The 20,942-nt window shown below is 41.1% G+C and overlaps 1 protein-coding gene, 1 long non-coding RNA gene and 1 other non-coding gene across 3 annotated transcripts in view; 1 reads left to right on the forward strand and 2 right to left on the reverse strand.

Annotated features, from left to right (window-relative positions):
• Nucleotides 1-658: 658 nt before the first annotated feature.
• On the reverse strand, nt 659-3,746 carry LOC127142842 (uncharacterized). The gene is made up of 3 exons (XR_007813920.1): nt 3,546-3,746; nt 1,869-2,524; nt 659-1,270 (listed from the first exon to the last, which is right to left on the reverse strand). It is a non-coding gene; the product is annotated as an uncharacterized LOC127142842 (long non-coding RNA).
• A 5,395-nt stretch (nt 3,747-9,141) lies between these two features.
• trnae-uuc (transfer RNA glutamic acid (anticodon UUC)) lies at nt 9,142-9,213 on the forward strand. The gene has a single exon. It is a non-coding gene; the product is annotated as a tRNA-Glu (tRNA).
• Nucleotides 9,214-17,923: 8,710 nt separating this feature from the next.
• Nucleotides 17,924-20,942, reverse strand: part of immp2l (inner mitochondrial membrane peptidase subunit 2) — a 124,678-nt gene continuing 121,659 nt past the window's right edge. Inside the window, exon 6 of the mRNA XM_018691636.2 lies at nt 17,924-18,665. Coding sequence (XP_018547152.1) covers nt 18,540-18,665 — 126 coding nt within the window. The 3' untranslated portion in view covers nt 17,924-18,539. The remainder of the gene's footprint in view (nt 18,666-20,942) is intronic.

The raw sequence follows: 20,942 nt of genomic DNA on the forward strand, positions 1-20,942 counted from the left end.
ACGAAGTGGTGACACCTGGAGGAAATCAAAGAGAAACATACAAAGGAAAATGATCAATATACTACTACCTATTCCTCATCAACAGTTAAAACGATGAAAAATCAGGCAAATATTCAACATTACAGCTGAACCAGAGTATTTATCAAAACATGATTATACCTTATTATACTAAGACATTGTCACGTCTTACTATACTATGATATTTTCACAACATTTTTGATACTTCACTACCCAACCAGTTGAGGCAGATGGCCGCCCACCCTGAGACTGGGTCTGTTCGAGGTTTCTGCCTCTTGAAGGACGTTTTTTCTTGCCACTGTCGCCTAGTGCTGAATACGGTCTAAACACCATACTATACCATGACGTTTTTAATGTCTTACTACGTTATGACTTTTTTGACAGTTTTTGATGTCTTACTATTGTGATATATTTCATACGACTTCTGATATTGCCAATTACTTTTACATTACTTCTATTCATAGAGATTACTTATACATTATTTTTATATAGCTGATTACTTCTACTGTTAAACTTTTCTGATATATTGAACACTAAACAAACAGTTTAATGTCAGTGCTCTGTGTTGGCCAGTTGATGTAAATCTGTGAATTACCTGGAGGACTCTGTCCTGGACTCAAAGACCTTCTTCGCTTGTACGATGGCTCTCTGTGATCGTGGACTACGTCTCTGTGATCGCGGACAATGTCTCTGAGATTATGGACAAAGTCTCTGTGATCATGGACAATGTCTTTGTGATCGTGGACAATGTCTCTAAGATGATAGACTGTTTCTCTGTGATCATTAACAATGTCTCCTGATCGCGGTCATGCCGTCGAATCGAGGAACCACAGTGTCACTACCGATTCTTGCGCAGAGCTCTGCGAAGCATGGGACAATGTCTCTGATCATGGACAACGTCTCTCTCATCTTTGACAAGGTCTCTGCGATCGTGGACAATGTCTCTGATCGTGGACGATGTCTCCCTCATCCTCAACAATGTCTCTCCAATCATGGACCATGTCTCTGCGATCATGGAAGACGTCTCTGCGATCGCGGACAATGTCTCTGAGATTATGGACAAAGTCTCTGCGATCATCGACAATGTCTCTCTGAACGCCGGCAGTGCCGACTTATCGGGGACCGAGTCACCACGAGTCATGGACAAAGTCTCTGATCGTGGACGATGTCTCCCTCATCCTCAACAATGTCTCTCCGATCATGGACCATGGTTCTGCCATCGTGGACGGTGTTGTGGACGAAGTGGTGACACCTGGAGGAAATCAAAGAGAAACATACAAAGGAAAATGATCAATATACTACTACCTATTCCTCATCAACAGTTAAAACGATGAAAAATCAGGCAAATATTCAACATTACAGCTGAACCAGAGTATTTATCAAAACATGATTATACCTTATTATACTAAGACATTGTCACGTCTTACTATACTATGATATTTTCACAACATTTTTGATACTTCACTACCCAACCAGTTGAGGCAGATGGCCGCCCACCCTGAGACTGGGTCTGTTCGAGGTTTCTGCCTCTTGAAGGACGTTTTTTCTTGCCACTGTCGCCTAGTGCTGAATACGGTCTAAACACCATACTATACCATGACGTTTTTAATGTCTTACTACGTTATGACTTTTTTGACAGTTTTTGATGTCTTACTATTGTGATATATTTCATACGACTTCTGATATTGCCAATTACTTTTACATTACTTCTATTCATAGAGATTACTTATACATTATTTTTATATAGCTGATTACTTCTACTGTTAAACTTTTCTGATATATTGAACACTAAACAAACAGTTTAATGTCAGTGCTCTGTGTTGGCCAGTTGATGTAAATCTGTGAATTACCTGGAGGACTCTGTCCTGGACTCAAAGACCTTCTTCGTTGTACGATGGCTCTCTGTGATCGTGGACTACGTCTCTGTGATCGCGGACAATGTCTCTGAGATTATGGACAAAGTCTCTGTGATCATGGACAATGTCTTTGTGATCGTGGACAATGTCTCTAAGATGATAGACTGTTTCTCTGTGATCATTAACAATGTCTCCTGATCGCGGTCATGCCGTCGAATCGAGGAACCACAGTGTCACTACCGATTCTTGCGCAGAGCTCTGCGAAGCATGGGACAATGTCTCTGATCATGGACAACGTCTCTCTCATCTTTGACAAGGTCTCTGCGATCGTGGACAATGTCTCTGATCGTGGACGATGTCTCCCTCATCCTCAACAATGTCTCTCCAATCATGGACCATGTCTCTGCGATCATGGAAGACGTCTCTGCGATCGCGGACAATGTCTCTGAGATTATGGACAAAGTCTCTGCGATCATCGACAATGTCTCTCTGAACGCCGGCAGCGCCGACTTATCGGGGACCGAGTCACCACGAGTCATGGACAATGTCTCTGATCGTGGACGATGTCTCCCTCATCCTCAACAATGTCTCTCCGATCATGGACCATGGTTCTGCCATCGTGGACGGTGTTGTGGACGAAGTGGTGACACCTGGAGGAAATCAAAGCAAATCATACAAAGGAAAATGATCAATATACTACTACCTATTCCTCATCAACAGTTAAACTATGAAAACAGATAAATATTCAACATTACAGCTGAACCACAACATGTTTACAAAACATTTTTATGCCTTTACTATACTGTGACATTTTTGATGTGCTACTATTACGTGACATTTTTACTTCTATTTTGGACTACTATTATTTCTGCATTGCTTTTATATTACAAATTACTTTTACTGTTACCTCTCATATTAGATTACTTTTACCATTACACGACTGTGAAAACTTAACACAAAAGTCGCATGTTTGTTGAAAATTATAAACAAACATGCGACTGATATAAAAGAGAAAAACAATGTTTTAAAAAGTTAATTTGATGTAATGATTTCTAACTGTAACCTCAGCTTATATGATGTGGAGGGGCACAGAGTCAAAATGTAATTTCAAGTCTTTAACACCAAAAAGTCCAAATAAACAAATGACTAAACATGAATACAAAACCAGATATCAATTGATGACCATGGATAGATTACTAGATCCAGACACAAAACCCCAAAGAGACAGAAAATTATTGCAAAGCGACACCAAAGACACAAAAAGCTGACCATATATGTATGTATGTGTGCAAAGTGACCACAGAGGCAAAGCCGCCACAATGAGACATAAACCTGAAAGGGGCAAAAAGCTGACTACAAACAGATGCACAACAATCAGAGAGAGAGGGTAAACCACCACACACAGACTCACAATGACCAGGATGGAACACAGCATTACAAGATGTCTGCAAAGTGACCGCAGAGCGATGTAAACGACAACAAAGCTATCAAGACCACGTTTAAGGTCTACAACTCAGGGACGCTGAAGTCACAGAAGCACAAACACACTCTTACCCAGGAAAAAACGGCTGAAAATCTAACTAAGGCCAAAAGATATCATTAGAAAGAGAAGACAAATGTTAATGCTAATGCTAGCGCTTGCGCGCTACGCGGTTAGCTCGTTAGCTTCACCTTCGCCGCAGATGTTTCAGCGTCCAGCCTCACTCGTGTTCGACAAAAACAGCTCCAAAGCTTGTTTTAGCATCCAGAGTTCTTCAGTAATGCAGTTTGTCACAGTGCCAGCGAACCGAAGCAACGAATCGACGACTCAAACGTTTGTTTTACTCCGTATTTTCCCTGTATTATCCGAGTTCGTGTATCTGCCGATCTGCTCCTCTCTGCGCAGGTCATGATCACTGACGACACGCCAGCCAAAGCCGGCAGGCAAGCGCTGATTGGTCGACTTACTTCCAGGAGTCTGTGACGTTTGGTGCGTTCGAATTCGAGTTGTGCCTACAACAATGGCCGACTGTTGAATGAGGTTAAATCCAAGTGATTTGTTTAAGTGTGAAAACATGTGGGGCGATGTGTTCGGGTGTATGGGTTAAAAGTCACACATTGAACACCTGCCAGATTAATAAAGAAAAAAGCTTATTTAAGTTATATTTCATTCACAACTACCAACCTGAGAGTTTTATCATCCACTGGTGCCATGTTAGAGTGATTTATAAAGTCCTTTTAATTCATCTATAAAATGTGCATATTCCAAAGTATAAATCAATTTTTGTCTGTTTGTTTGTTTTAAAAAAAGAATGCCATGGGACTGCTCAGCTACTGCCTGAATAATTTAGCTGGAATAAGCAGCAGACTTACTGTGCACCCAGTTGTGATACAAATCCTACCAGCATGATGGAAAAGTCCAATAAATAAGGATTCATGTTGATGGTGAGTTTGAGGCATTACTTGCATTTCTGTATTTTAATTGTTTGCATAGATGTTTCTGTTTCTAAGCACATTTTGTTTTTATGTAAAGCACTTTGAACTACCTTCATAACAAAATTGAATAAATCCAGTCTTTGCCTGTCTCTGGGTTTAATGTCCCACCATCCTCCTGGTTCTTCATATCTCAGAGTTGTTACCTTGGGGTATTAGACAGCTAATCACATGAATGTACTGTTGAGAAATCTGTAGCAGCACACCATTTTTTTCTGGTGGAATAAATCTGACAGGATCCTCAACAAATGCTACAATCAGCAGAAAACGCTGCTCCTGAAGAAGCAGCTCGTTTGAATGAATGTCACCATTTTTTTTTTCCAAATTACATGTTGTAGAATAACCAACAAGAGTCCGCCGATATGTGAGGTTATTTTGGTGACACTGCAATGTGAGGCTACATCTACTAACACAATTAATTTATCTTGTCACTCTGGGTTTTTGGCTGATTCGTGGAGATCCAGCGAGGCCTCTAATCCTTCTGTGTGTCTTTATTGATCGTCTCTGGACTTCAGTCTCAGACATGGGTTTACCTCTGTGATAACCAAGGTTAACTGTTGAGACCCAGTCTACGAACACAACATTGTTTAAAGCCTAAAGAGAACCATAGTTAAACACTTGTAGCAATAAGGTTGTAACCATAAATCACTCAGGACTCAGGATTAACAGAATGAGAGTTGGTTTTAATCTGGAATAATAAAGGAAAAAAATAATTTGGCTTTTTTTTTCAGAGCCTTTATTGATACTGTCGGCTACCTCACTGAACTGTGTTGTATGGAAGCAGAGTCTTTGGACGTCATCCAGCTTGTTCCACCGGGAAGACTTTACAGAAAAAAACTGAGACAGTAACAATTAGCTGGAGTTAGCATCCATGGCTGCTAATTGTATAAATTACCTTCTACCTCTTATCAACACTGAATTTTTTTTTAGGCAATAAAAAAAAATAAATTGACATTTGGCCGTTCACTGCTCAGAGCAGGAGAAGAGATGTCATCTAAGAGACATTATGAATCTGGCTCAGGCAAGAGAAAAAATAAATTAACACAAGAAGATGCTCGGGCTTCACTCAAAGAGAATGTTGTTTAAGTGAAAATGTAAAAAAAATGGCCATGTTATACACTTCATCTGCAATTCATGACATGACAGAAGTCCAGTCTTCGTATACAGCCTATTGGAGATTGAGTTATATCCAGCAGCAGACATCTTTTATTATTATTTTGTGCTTTTTAGCTGCTATTTGACAATGACAGGAAATGGCGAGAGAGTAGGGGAGTACACGCAGTAAAGGTCAACCCAGATCAGGAGTTGAAGCAGGGACTTACTGCTCAGAGCACTGAGGCCTATGTAGTACACACCCTAACCATTCAGCTATGGGACACCCCCAGCAGCAGACATCTTTGTTAAAAAGGTTTGGGGATGCACTCAGCTGTGATGCACTTGACCTAAGTTATTAACATTGCTTAATTGTCAATAAGGTTGGAAAAAGAGCTAAAATGTGAGGGTTTTTTTGGGGGGGGTTATTTTAATTTCATGATTTAGATGGGTACAACACTTTTTTGTGTCTCCTGGAAACACTTCTGTTGACATCTGTGCTACTTGCAATCCTGTAGTCTGGCGGGCCTAAAAAGAAAGGTTGGGTTTGGCCAGAGTTACAGCAAAAACTTCAAAACAAGCCAAGACTATTTGATACTATAAACTTATATTTTCAGTGGAATATTCCTTTACTGTTCAGTCTTGTGGCTTTCTCCACTTTGCACTGCTCACAAATCAGGAGGTCCCTGTGGAGAAGCTGTTGAAGAGGCGTTCACTGTTTGATAAATTCTCTCTATCCAGAGCAATACAGCAGCTTCAGTTCCCACATTTTCACTGTTTATAGCTCCAAGGGGAACAAACACTCTGACCCTCTGACAGTACAAGAGCCTTGCTCGACTTACAGAGCTTCAGACCTTCCTCCATCTTCGCAGAAACACATCACATCTCTGAGGCGAGAGGAGTTTTTTTAAATCTTGGAGGGCATCAGAGCAGTCAGAGCTGATCTTCTGCTTAAAGCTGGAAAAATCCTCAAGAAATACTCTGCTGAGTTTTCTCTCTTCACTTTCTCTAATTAACTCTGGAGTACAGAGCATTCACATCCAATCTATGTACTGTTTTGGTTCTTAAATCTGCAATAAGTGATGTTTTTTGGCCACATGGGGGCAGCAGAAACAAGTAGGGAAAAAATCGGTGAAGTGAATAACGATCATCTCGTTACAATCCAATGTTGTGCTGGGAAACTTTGGGTCCTTCATTCATCTGGATGTTGTTTTGACACATACCACCCACCTAAACATTGTTGTAGACCAACAGCACTATAATGACGGCAGTGATGGTCAAGACCACTACTACCATGATCCCATGCTACTTCATGATGTGATTAAACTACATCTTTTGTTTCCACTGAGAAACCTGTAGTAGCTGAAATTACATCCCATTACGATGAAACAGGAAACCTTGGGTCCTAGTATTCGTCAACAGCACTCCCCAATGACAGGGGCCTCCCTGAGCAGGAAGACAAACCCACTACGTTACCAAGTCTGCTGAGAAATGTCTTGAGGAAAAAAAACAAAGAATCAGAAAGTGTTGACCTGGCCTCGAAACTTCCCACATCACAATCTGATCAGCATCTGTGGGATGATCTGGAACAAGCCAGATCCATGGAGGCCCCCCCATCCTGAAACCTACAGGAACCATCAAACTCTTTTATTCAGTGTTTCTACCGGTTTTAACCACCAGATCTGTTTTTGAGAGGAGATCTCTGAGGATATTTCAGCTTCCAGGTAAAAACCTCCTGAACGACTGATTCTGAGGAATCTTAACCTGGAGAAGCTGACTGCAGACCAAGTGCAGCGATGGGCAAAAATAGAAAAGAAAGCTAACTTCACTGAATCTAACTCTGGTGTAGTCTGTGGAGGATCCAGACCTAATAAACTCACTCTTGTATTTTGAAGAAGATGTTCCCCAGACAAATAATGGTTTGTTAATATGCTGTTCTCATGTTATGTTGTTTAAAACATAAGCACATTTAACATCCTAATAAAATCTAATATTAACTTCTTTTATAGTTTGTTTGGATCTAGTTTCACAATAATTTAGGCTGTTTAGCACCACCTTGGAATTATGTGTGAACACTCTTGAGTCAGTATAACAGTTATATGTTTATGTTTTCTTCCCACTCTGCTGACGGTGCACGAACACAGCAGCAGCCATGTTTTAATAATAAAGGCCTTTAAAATGTGTTTTACAGCCTCAGTTTGCTGAGGAGAACAATAAACGTTAAGTTTTTCTGGTGCTTGTTTCTCAGATGAATCCACTCAGAATAAGAGTGTAAATTAAAACTGAGTGTTTCTGCTCTCTGCTACGAAAAAAAAACTGTCTTCATTTCCACCTGCAGAGTTGGACTCGCTGTGGTGGACGCCCTGAGGGAAACACAAACATGATATGAAACGTGTCAGCCAACACCAGACAGCACATTTGTTAATTACCCCGTGTAACCTTCCACAAATTGCCTGTTGTTGCCACTGGTGCTGGAGATAGCCCAGGTTGGATCTGAGTGGTGCTCCCTCTGCAGGAGAGGGGGGAGGAAGGCGAGGGTGGTGGGGGTGGTGGTGGTTGGGCACTGTTGTAATACATAGCGCCTGAGCTTATCAGCTTGACCACGCCATCACTCTCTCAGCAGGACTTTGAGCTGCTGAAGTGAGTTTTTTAATTGGTTCTGCTGCCGCCGATGGTGATGGTGGTGGTGGGGGGCTCGGCGTGTTGACACCCAGCTGAGAGGTTCACTCTGTCAATAGTGGGGTCCTTTCAGCTGACACAGGTCTGATCCAGGGGGCAGTGTAATAAAGGAGGCGCTGTCATGCAGTTACAGCCCGGCTGCGTTTTATTATTAACTGTGGATTTTAATATTAATATTTCATTTAGAATATTATAAGTATTTCTGTTGTTGAGCCGTGTCGAGCAACAGATGCAGGGGTTTTGGGGCAGATCTGGATTTCCAGACTTTTCCAGACTTTTCAAAGCTCAATATGTAAGTTTGTGCCAGTAGGAATCTCACAGTAAAAACAATATCAAAAGACATTTAGTATGGGATCAGCTTCTCCTGGTTAGGATTCCTTCAATGTCAGTCATTCAGGAGGTTTTTACCAGGAGCCAGATTCTCCTCAGAGGTCTCCTCGACTCCAGAATAAACAGACCAGGTGATTAAAACCAGTAAAAACACTGAAGAAAACAGTTTGACATTAAAAATCTGTGCTTTTCTGGTGAAGATCTGCAGACACAGGGAGTCTCAGCTCTTCTGTAGGCCGCCCCTTGTGCCTCCAAAACAGCTCTGACCCATCATGGGCATGGACACAGGACTTCTTGATTGATTTCAGATTGGGGATCTGGGGAGTCTGGAGATCAGGTCAACACCTTGGTCTCTTTGTTGTGTTCCTCAAGACATTTCTGAGCAGTTTTTGTGGTGTGACAGGAGCATCATCCTGCTGGGGGAACTGCAAAGCCTCATGGACTCTTTGGGTTCCAGGTCGTACCCGAACACGGCGCCTAACAAATCTCAGTGATGTTTACTGAGAGGAAAGTCATGAAATTTAATATTAGAGTTAGAGTTCTTTGGACCCAGTGTTTCAACTTACCCGTATCAGGTGTTTCCCAAGAAGCTAAATCTGAAAGAAGAAGAAGACAGAATTATGTGAATTTGTGAAATTGCAGGTTAGCCAATAACAGGGAACTGAAATGTATATGAAAAACTTCCCAGTATATCTCCCATATGGTCTAGCGGTTAGGATTCCTGGTTTTCACCCAGGCGGCCCGGGTTCAACTCCCGGTATGGGAACAAGAGTTTTACATAATTTCCCCGAGGGAGTCATCCCAAAGGGATCAGTAAAGTCTGTCTAAGTGTATATTCTTTTATTCTATTTCTATTTTATTATCTTTTTTTTATTTTACACATTGAATGGGACTTTTTGGGGTTTCTGTTGTTCAATATAAGAAGGGTTCCTTGGTCTACAACAATGTTTAGGTGTGTGGTCTGAAAAAAATCTCATACTTTGATGATACAAGTGATGGACTTGACCACATGGTCTCCATCTGCAGGAGAGTCTGTGCTGTTTCCCTGGCCTCCTCAGAGATTACCAATTCATGAAGTGTGATTACTCAGAGGCGTGACAGTGGCTGAGCTGCTGCTTAGAGATGCAGGTCAGCGCCTCTTGAACCTCTGGGGAGGAATCCTCCATCTTCATTATGGATTCTGATATCTACCATCATCTGACACGTGAGACACAAACACACAGAGAAGAAGTCAGGGAGTGTGTTTCGCCTCAGGGCCGTCAGCTGAGCCGAGGATGAAGAGTTAGGCTGGAGAAGAGGAGCGGGGCTGGAGGTCGCAGAGGCAGATGAAAGAGGCAGTTCAATAATTAATAGGCAGCACTTTGTAAGATTTGTTAGAAGCTGAAAATGAGCTTTTACTGTCACAACCTCCAAAACAAGAGCCGGCACGAGGAGCTGAGACCAGCAGAATCCTCCTCCTCAGAAAATTCATCCCCACTTGTTCAGTGTTAAAGGACTCGAGCTGGTTTTAGTCCTGAGATCCGTCTTAGTTTAGGTCCTTCTGCTGGCTTTCATTTATTTATGAGTCTGATGTTGGTTTTTATCGGCTGCTCCTCAGTAGACGGTGCTCAGGGCTGGAGTATTTACACAGGATCACGTCCACACAGATTACACACATATCCATGTACAGTGTGTTTATACACAAGTTCCTGGTGCAGATTTCAGCTCAAGTGCAGAGATCTGACTTTGGTAATTTACACAACTGTATCATATACAAACATAAACAGTTTGTTTTGTCAGAGACCCCAACCCCAAAAAGTCCCATTCAAAAAGTGAAATGGAAGCCAAGATGTGTTTGTTGTTGTTTTTTTAAACATTTAATTTGAAAAAAAAAAAAAACCTGAACGACTAACCCTGAAGGAATCCTAACCTGGAGAAGATCCTATGCTACATCACAATGTTACCAAACCCTGTCTTTTGGTATTGTTTTGATTGAAAAACCCCTAACTTACTTAACTTACAAACTTACATAGTGTTTAAGTTTGGAAAGTCTGGCCCTTCTCTTGTATATTACCATTAATTAATCATCAATAGACGGAGGAGGTCAGTCACATTTTCCCAGCCGCTGACTGTGCTGAGGTCAAAATGACATCTCATTTCAGATTAGGACCCGGAGCGCTTGTGTTTGAACCTTCCCCCGCTGTGAGAGGAGATAAATGAGGGTAACCGAGGCCTGGAGTAGTTTTTTATTTTTTATTTTTTACTATCCCCTAGACAGTTGTCTCAAGGACAACAGCTGCTTTTCACCGACACCTCGGCTGCTTTCAGGATCCTTTCATGGTGAGAAGAAAGTCAGGAGGGAAGTGACTGGAAACATCACTGCCTGCTTTAAGTATCAGGTGTAACATTCAGGGAAGAAATGCCAGACAGTTATGAGCGAGTTATAATATATTCAATCACGAAGCTAAGATATGTATTTCATTACCTCCTCGCAGTATTACAACTTATGAGTGATGTGTAAGAAGACTTTATGTAATTAGAGCGGATTTATTCAAGGCGAGCAGATAGGGATCTCTGAACCCTAATTCAACATGGATGGTAATGCTGGCACTTTAATGTTATTACTAGAGCCTTTAAAGTCCAATAAGGGGCCATTTTTTTTCTCTTTCATTTGCTTTATCTAACCAGACGGTGACATCTGGAGATAATGAACTTTAATTTCTGTCACAGCCGGGGTAAAAAAAAAAGGGGTGCTTGTTTTAAACATTTTATTTTTCAACACAACTTTCAAATTATTCAAGAGGAGCTCATCAGTTGTTATCTCACTAAACCAATATTTTTTTTTATTGTCAAACGCATAATGTGGAGAAAAGAATTGGCCATGGTGCTGGTCTGAGGAGCTCACAGGGATGAGATGTATCAAAGTGTCACGTAAAGCAGATTGGAAACTGCCGGAAGCTCATGCAGAGAGACGACGATGGAGCTTTAATCTTTCTAATACACTGGGTTACATCATGCTGCTGCTGCTGCTGCTGCTGGGTGTGGGAACCTTTCAACCTCCTCCCTGACTCAGCCGTGGCAAACGGTGTCTGTTTGGCCATATACATCCATCATGATCTCTGACCTTAACTTTACTGCTGATCAAAAAACACCTGGAGCTCAAAGCTTCTTCACTCCTCTCCTGCCAGGAGAAACAGGTAGTCGCCGTAAATGAGGCTGATAGTGACGTAAAACAGCGCGTTGTTTTTGGGAATTCAACTGTAACTCCCTGACAGCTGATGGGCTTTTTTCAGTCTAGACTCTCAGGAGGGAGCACAAACCTTTACAAGTGAATAAATACACCAGACAATACACTGAACCACTGCAGAGTAATCCACAGAGAACGCCATCTGTCAGGAGGTCGTGTACCAAGACAAACATGGATGACAATCCGGCAGCTTGTACCGTTTCTGAGCAGACAGATTTTGTGCTGAAAAGGCCAAAAACAGGAAGAAAAAAAGCTCAGAGTTTGGTGAGATCTGGGATGGAGAGGATGTGTAAACCGAAGAGCTGAGTGAACCAAGCTAACTTTAGGTAAAGCAATTTATTTACTGGTACGTCTCCATCAGTGACACACAAGTGACGCCATCACCAGAAAAATATCTATGTGTGAACAACAAACTGGATCTGGAGGATTAAATTCAATGTGCTTTATTTTGGTAACAGTGTTGGGTAACATTACTTTTAAAAGTTTAAAAACTTTGTACAATACAAAATTACTGATATCAAAAAGTAACTTGTTACATTAGTTACTTACTGAGAAAGGTAAGTTATTGAAGACCCCTTTGAATGTCAAACTAAAAGATAGCTGTTACTGTTTCAGATCTTATACACAGAAATCAGTCTAGAGGCTGATGTAAGTAACCAAGAAAGTTGGGAAAGGTCTCATCTCTCTTTTTTTCTTGCACGTAATGCCTTTGAGATTAGAGTCTTTACATTATTGTCCAACCATCAACACCAATGAACCCAGACTTCAACAGATCTAGTCTAACTTTGGGATCATCAGTTGTCAGACCCCAAATCACATTCAATCGTCTCAACAGTCAAGGCAGAGCAGGAGAAAAGAGAAGCTGCTGTAACAGAGTTTGATAAGAGAAGATCCATATTTCAGTGATCTAAAACCACCGGTGGTAAACACTGTGTTCTGGCATCAGTCTCTGAGGATAACTTTGAAGAACTGCCATTTTAAACCAAATATCATCCAGAGAGAAATCCATAGAGTACAAAAAACATGAAACTACAAGTCAGGTTGGAGCAGCTTTCACTTTTCTCTCTCTGGTAAAACTTAGTTTGTTTTTGAATCTCAGAAACTCACAGCTGAATCTGGCATTTCTCTTTCTCTAGACATTGTTCGAAAGCATTCTGGAAAAAAAGAAAAAAACAAATCTTTAACTGTAGAGGAAAGAGTTGAGCTGGAGAAAAGAAGGTTCACGTAAAAGTAAATTAAACTTTACTCTTTAAATGATTTCCATCAAGCTTTTCTTAAACTCCTGGAGGAATTACAATTATAAAACTTTGATTGTGAGGAACTAAACAACTCAAAACTTTGTAGAAACCGCACACAGCATGAAGATAACTGTGCTAATCTTGTTGTGGAGGTTTTGGTAATTTAAGAGTTGTCTGAAATCTGCGGAGTCAGCCTGAATAATAGGCTTTAATTAGTACAGGGAGGACATCTTCTCTTTATTGTAGCTGATGGTTTGTTAAGTTGCTTTTGTTTTAAAGCATGTCTTAAGTGCTAGGCAATTATTGCTATCATTACGAAGGTAATGACTTACCCTGCAATTTAAAAACGACTCCTGGTGTAACCTTTCAGAGCGTGGAAAGGTCGACAGTGGCTCCCTCGCTGAGTAAATCTAATCCAGGCATTTAAACTCATGCAGGGGGTTTGGCCTCACCCTGACACTAATGAGTCACTGGAAAGAATGCCGTCCGACACAGGGATGTGAACAGTAAATGGCTGGAGCGCTCACCTGCACAAAATATATAAAAAGTTCATTTATTTTACAAAGAGGAAACAAATTAAAAAAGTTCTGAAATGAAAGCAGCAGATCGAGACGACGCTGCTCGTCACGTGATGCATCACAGCTCCTCTTGAACTGAGCTGCAAAGTGGACGGGGCAATTTCGAGAGCCACTTGTTCTGGGATTAAAAATCCTATCAATTTTCTCTCTTCATAGACAATGCCAGGTGACTCACAGGTGGAGCACTTCTGTGGCTTGGATGGGCTTGAAACTCTTATATTTAATAGTTGGATGATCTGCAAAAAGAATGAAGACCTGTCTTGGTTGATGAAAAGTTCAAGATGACCTCCCAAGGTGCAAGGTGCAGCAGCCACCAGCAGATTTTAATATCTATCATCAAGTTCTTTCACACTTCTGTCTGTCTTTAAGAAGCGATTATTAAGGAGCTTCTGCTCTGAGTCAGCAGAGTCTTCAGGCTTTAGCATCAGGCAAACATCAAGCTGCTGCTGCTTCCTCCACCCCGGGGGCTCAGCGGGCAACCTCGGACCACTGGAGGTTAATTTTCATTGCTCTTCTCATGCAGTAGCCGAGCAGTATTTAATACCTATTACAGGCCTGGATGAAACAGCTTCATCTGCAGGGGGGGGGTCTTGGCTATTCATGGGAGGAGAGGAGGGAAGAGGCCCCAAAGTGCTGGACTGACCCCGCACAGCGCTCCGATTAGCATAATTGCATTTCAAACTGGTCGAGATCACGATTGAGAGAGGGGAGCGATCCAACAGTCAAATGATCCGTGGAGCGTTTATAGATGCTCCCAGGATTTCATTAGGGATTCAGAAAAACCTGGTGCAGGGCAGTACCTGCAGGGCAAACTGTTGTAATATGCATGACCACATGACGTTGATATGGGGAGGTGATTGGTTTGATTAATTTCCTGGTGACACTCAAGCAGCCATCCTTCCACATTGCTTTCGAGGTATCTTTGGAGCGAAGGTGGAAGCAGCAACAGAAAAATGGCAGCGTCAGCAATAACACACCACTGTCCTTGAGGACGGACGGCATATTGACACATGGTTGAAAATATGCTCTTATCATCTCTGGATTTACAGCTCTGAATTCTTAAGATTATTTCATGCATACAAAATCTTTCCTTTGTGGAGATTTATCACAGAAATCAAACGCAGTGAGACAAGTCTCCGCCAGGTGATAAATTTGGAGTTAAACCACATTTCCACAGAAATTAGGGTTTAATCTCCCCCAGATTTACGACTCCACGGGCGAGTCAAAGAAATATCAAAGAGTGCAGGTACCTTTTTCACAGCAGACAGAAGCAGCAAACAGAGGTGACCAGATCTCACAGAGCAGATTTTACCATTTTCATTCCTAGTTAGTGTTTAAAACAACGTGTCTTACTGTTTAGGGGAGCGACTTAAATCAAAAGAATACTTTAACAGGCATTTTAAAGGCGTGTAAAGCCAGTGTCCAGCCCAGTACTCGAATATTTACAGTGCTTTTGCTTTAACCTGCTTGTTAACCCGTCTTTTCCTGATTAACTGGAAAAATGACAAATCCCACTTTCATGCCAGGTGAATAAAAACTGTGTTTCGATTGAAAGTAGAGTAATACAGCCACAACATTAAAACCACTGGCAAGTGAAGTGAATAATATCGATCATCTCGTTACAATCCAATGTTCTGCTGGAAAACCTTAGATCTTGACATTCGTTAACTGACAGTCCCTAATGTCTGGCCCTCCCCAGCAGGTCATGCTTCCACTCTGCAACCCACAGGACCCAAAGGATCAGACACAGGACACTCCCAGACGTCCCGTGTCCGAGCCCTGATGGGTCAGTTTTTAGGGGAACCTACAAAGTATCAGGCAGATCCCACAGATGCTAGATCAGACTGGGATCTGGGGAGTTTGGAGACCAGGTCAACACTTTGGATTCCTTGTCGTGTTCCTCAAGACATTTTTGAGAAGTTGTGGTGTGGTGCGAGCACTGTCCTGCTGAGAGAGGCCCCTGACATTGGGGAGTGTCGTTGATGAATGCCAGGACCCAAGGTTTCTCAGCAGAACATTGTGTTGTGATGAGATGTTCAGTGTTATTCACTTCACCTGTCAATGATTTTAATGTTGTGACTGATTAGTGTATGGACACTGCCTCTTATGCAGATAACACCTATGAAAGTCTGTTATGTTCAAATGTAAACATATTTTCAGTGTTTTAGGAAAGGGGAAGTTGGTTACAGGTATCCATATTTATACATTCTACTTTTATGTCTATAACTCGTTTGCAGCAGGACTCAGCATCTCTGCTTCCCTCCCTGTTGGCGTGGTGATCCTGAACGTATAAACGAGGCCATATCTCACCACGGCGATGCCGGTATCCTAGCAGCTGCAGCCGGTGGCGGCGGCGTTTGTTGGCACGGAAACAGAACAGAAGCTCAGAGACACACACAGACGGCGAGAGGGAGGCTGATGAGTCTTTTCAGGCTCTCTGTAAATAAGGTAAATACAGGATGTAAAGCACCAAGAGATGTGCAAACAAAAGCTTTATTACCCAGAGTGGATATTACTCAGTCGGAGGCGACTAGTATAACAGCTGAGCCTTTAATTCCCGATGCATAGAAAGTCATTTTGCGCTGCAGCTTGCAGTTTATTTGCAGTCATCTTTCATAAACCTTAAACATAAACCTTAAGCGTTGAATTGAATTGGCACAGAAATGCACATCACATTCAAGCAAATTAATTATGCAGATGTGAAGCCCGCTGTTGTGCGTTCCCTCAGTGGGAGGGTTGAGTACACCTGCATTTAGCCCCACTTGTGCCTTCCAGGGTCCCATTACGCCGTGACACAGCTGTTAGCGTAGCAGAATCAACAGCTACATCTGAGAGCTCCATTTGGCTGAATTTACCACAAGTGCTCCCTTGATTTGATTTATGCAAATCAGCGATGCAGCTCTTAAAAGACTGAGCTTTTTCAGCTGTTTGAGAGCTGGGCAGAAGTCAGCTGCCTGCACGTTGTTTTTTTTGTCTTGTGTTGGTTTCTCGCTCTAATTAAGACTTCAGATAACCTGGTTGATGTGGGAGAATGTTTCTCCTTCTCTGAGCGTTTAATAAAGAAGGGAATATTCTCCTCTGCTCAGGAGTGACAACACCAGCCACACAAACAAAAGCAGAGTGGAAATAGAGTTTTAGATGATGTCAGCAGACAATAGAAAATAAAAGAATTCACACAGTTGTCCTCAAGTGCATGACCTTGGAGATCACACTGAGAGAAAGGACGTGAAAGAAGGTAAATTCTTCAGTCTTCAGTCTTGAAGAAATGTATAATCAGGGTCTGTTGACCTGAACAATCCTCTCCCAGAGGATTTGTTGAGTTTCAGAGAATGAAAAGATGTCCCGAGTCTTCAGGTTTATGTACCCGGTGGTGAGTGTTTGAACAGTGAAAGAAGAAGTAGACGAACAGGTTTTAAATTCAGAGCTGCCTCATGTGGGATTTAGAGAGAGAAAGTAAGACCAAAACCTGTGGATTCTGTTCCAGAAATAGTAAAACCAAAATGAGAAAGACTCAAATAATTAAAAATCCTGATGGAAACCTTGGGTCCTGACATTCATCTGAGTGTTACTTGTCGCAAACCAAGCACACCCCAACATGGCAACAGCACTCCCCAATGTCAGGGGCCTCCCCCAGCAGGACAGTGCTCCCACCACACCACACCACAAAAACTGTTCAGAAATGTCTCAAGGAACACAACAAAGAGCCTAAGGTGTTGACCTGGCCTCCAAACTCCCCAGAGCTCAATCTGATCCAGCGTCTGTGGGATGATTCCCAACAAGCCAGATACATGGACGCCCCCCACAGGACCAAAAGGACATTTCCTGGGTGCCTGGTCTCCAACAATGTTTAGGTGAGTGGTATGTTTCCAATTATGAATGAAGCACCCAAGGTTTCCCAGCAGAACATTGCGTTGTGCGATCAGTTCGGGGGGTTTAATGCTGGAGCTGTTGGGGAAAGATGTTGATCTTGGTTTTGAGTTTACTTTTTTTTTTTTAAATGCATCCCATTCTTTTCTTAAACCTCAAAACAAATGCTCAATAATTTGTAAACTATGATTATTTCCTCTCTGGTGGAGAGTTAGATGAGATTTAATAAAACAGAAACATAATTTTTAGAAGTCAAGAGAAGAATGGTACCTTTTTAAAAAGCAGTATATTATAGATTAATATTTCTGAGACCTTTAACATAATTTCCCACAAGCCCAAGAGGTAAAGGTAAACTGCTTGATTGACTCAGTCTAATTGAGTTGAGAGGGAACAAGAGAGATTATTGCTAATCAGATGGAAATATGACATTAGAAGAGAGTGTGGTGGATTTTGTGGATATTAAGGGACAAACGGTAAAGATGATTTAAAGTATGTGCTGGAAAAAACTTCATGGAAGCTGAATGATATCAAATTAATCTGCATTGAACTTTAACAAAATCCCAAGAGTTTAAATTCTAATATCAAGATCTATAGTAGATCCTTATTTATTTTAGAATATGAACTAATTAAAGAAATGAAGATGAGGTCAGAATCAGGTGGCAACTGATAATGATATTGATATTGATTAAACTGCCAATTTATTTGTGACTATTTTTGTCAATAATAATAAAATACCCAAGGTTTTTGTCTTTAAATCTCTTATTTTATCCAGCCAAGTCAGAAAACACAAAACATATTCCATTTTCTGTGACATAAAACAGAGAAAAGAACCAAATCATCACATTTAGGCAGCCGGAGACAGAATATTTGGCATTTTTGTTTTCTGTCAATCAATTAATTAACAGGTTGTTTCAGCTCTAGGTCAGGATTTTGGCTCATAAATCTGTAAACATCTCAGGTTAGAATCCCTGTTTTCTGGTCTGATCTTGAAAGAGGATTGTTCATGTTTGTGGTCACATGACTGGACTCAAACAAACAAAATCCATTAAAGAAATAGTAAAAAACAGTGAAACAATATGTGTGTAAGAATGTATTTGTACATTTGGACACAGATCTGTCTTGCTATGACAGATGACTTTATGAGAGGTATAAAACTGTGTGTGTTTGTGTGTGTTGTGTATCTTCATCCCTCTTCTTCCTCAGTGTCCAGAGGTCCTCGGTTCGGAGGGAGGGACGGTTTGATTTGCTGCCAACGACTGGGCGGCCAGATGATGTGGGAGGCCCGACCATGAAGCAACCCCACTGACACCTGAGAAACAACAAAAACAAACACAACTCAGGCTCAGAAATAAGTGTCCAGAAATATATCCAGAACGACAATCTTTATCCGAGGATATTTTAAACCCAGTCAAACACCGATCCTTTCTTTATGGTAGTCTGCTATGTTTTGCAAAACACTAAAAAAACAACCCCAGAGTTTTCAAACTAAGCAGCCTAAGTCTCCATTTTAGGCGCTTTAAAACTAAATGCAATCCATACAACATGCCAGTGTTCGTACCCACTCAACGTCATCATTCCCACTCTGAATTTTTTGCATCAGAAATTATCTAAACTGATGAAAATGTAAAGAAAGAAGTCTCTAACGGTTACAGTGACTGTTAGAAATGTTCTATTCACATCCCTGGAGCCTCAGGAAATCAGATGTTTGTTGGTGTTTTGGGATGACAGAGCTGTCCAAGTTAAACTGGACAGTTCCTACAGAAACAGCTCAGTTTACAAAGACATTTCTGACTCCTTGTTAGGCAGACTTCTTCATCAGGGATGCAGGAGACAACTTGTTGAGAAGATGGTTCAATGATGTTCAAGAGTCGAATGAAGAATGAAGGCACCTTATTATCAGAGCTGGGTCAAATACAATCTGCTCATGCTACAAAAAAAGCTGACAAAGGAACGAAGACAATGTAATACTTGTACTAGATTGAGGAGTAACTTAAAGTACACGTGAGATAATAATCATGAGGCACATGGTTTTATAAGAACTGTATCCTATGTCTGAACCACAGCTGGAGGACATAAATATGTCAGACCACTGGGACATTAAACACAGCATACATTAATTGATAAATAGCTATGTAAATCTTGAGCTTCTTGAGAGCATGAAGACTAAAAAAAAAATCATTCCTACAGCTGATTCACTTCCACTTCAGATTAACTCAGAGGGCAGAGATCTGTCTCTCTAATTGATTATCACATAATTTTACCATTTTTAGAGTTAAACTTTTATTCATATCATATCAGTAATTTAAGCCGATCAATTTAATAATGTTTAACCAGGACTGTATATCTTCTGTGACCATGTTTTTAAATATTTTTGATATGTAAACTGAGAAAGTGGTTGGTGATTACACTTTGATGTGAACCCAGGGTTTTTAAGAGCGATTTCTTTTCTATATATATATATATATATATATATATATTTGTATTTTGATACAGATGTGAATCCAAATTCAGCATAAAAGTGGTCAAGAAAAAATGTCAAAGTTAAAAACAAAATGATGCACTTGAGTTTGTTTAACTTCTCAAATGAAGAATGACGGGTAAAGTTTTTGATGTAAAGTGATGAGCCCATCTGCTTTAAATGAGGACTAAACAGGATGAAGAGCTTCACTCTATCCTGAGAAATGCTTATTTGGGAAGATTTAAAACAGTCTGGTTTACATTCAGACTGATGTCCAGAGACTTGCAGACATCAACAGGAGAGATAATTAAAGCTGGCAGGCTGACAGCTGAAGATCTGATCGCTCACTGTTGTCCAACATCATCCTCGCTGCATCAATTAGAGCTGCTTTGCATAAGGTCGGACACACACACCGGCAAATGTCACTTGCTTTTTCATGATGCCTGTTATCTCTTGAAAAGCTGGCGCCTATATTAAAAACACACGGTGCTGAGTTCATCTCCGTCTTCAGAGTAACCTTTAGACAGCCGGTGTTCACAGTGCGATGCAAGGCAGGCTGCAGACAGATGAAGAAGCTTTTGATTTGACTTCTAGGGCGTCCTGGTGACGGATGCAGGGGTGTAGGGGAAAAAAAACCATCCACCACCCCCACAACAGCTGTAGGTCGAGATCCAGTTTAATAACATGAAATAATGAAGCTGCTGCTTGATATTCATTTGGCTGCAGTTGAAGAGCAGGTCAGTGAGCTGTTATCTACTAAGGCGAGACAGCGAGACATCGAATTAACAAGAAAATCTAATGAAATTATATTTTTATTGCATATTTTGTACAATGGCTGACCCAGAATTCTCTAAACCAGCTCTGGGCAAAGACACAAGAATGAGATCTAATCACAGTGAGTACAGACAGTTGATGTCCAGGTCGTGAAGTTTTTTCATTGTTTTAATCTCAAGAAATATGTCACAGGTTATGAAGACATGATGCCTCCCTTGCTCGGCATCAAATGGATGGGAATAAATCAAAAGAAAACGTGGATGTAAAACGTAAAGACAGATGATGTTGTTTTCTGGATCCAGTTTAATCCCTGGTTGGTCTTTGGTTTCATCTTTTCCTCTTCAGTTCTTTCTT

The sequence above is a fragment of the Lates calcarifer genome, linkage group LG10 (genome assembly GCF_001640805.2).
Source record: "Lates calcarifer isolate ASB-BC8 linkage group LG10, TLL_Latcal_v3, whole genome shotgun sequence".
Lineage (NCBI taxonomy): Eukaryota > Metazoa > Chordata > Actinopteri > Centropomidae > Lates > Lates calcarifer.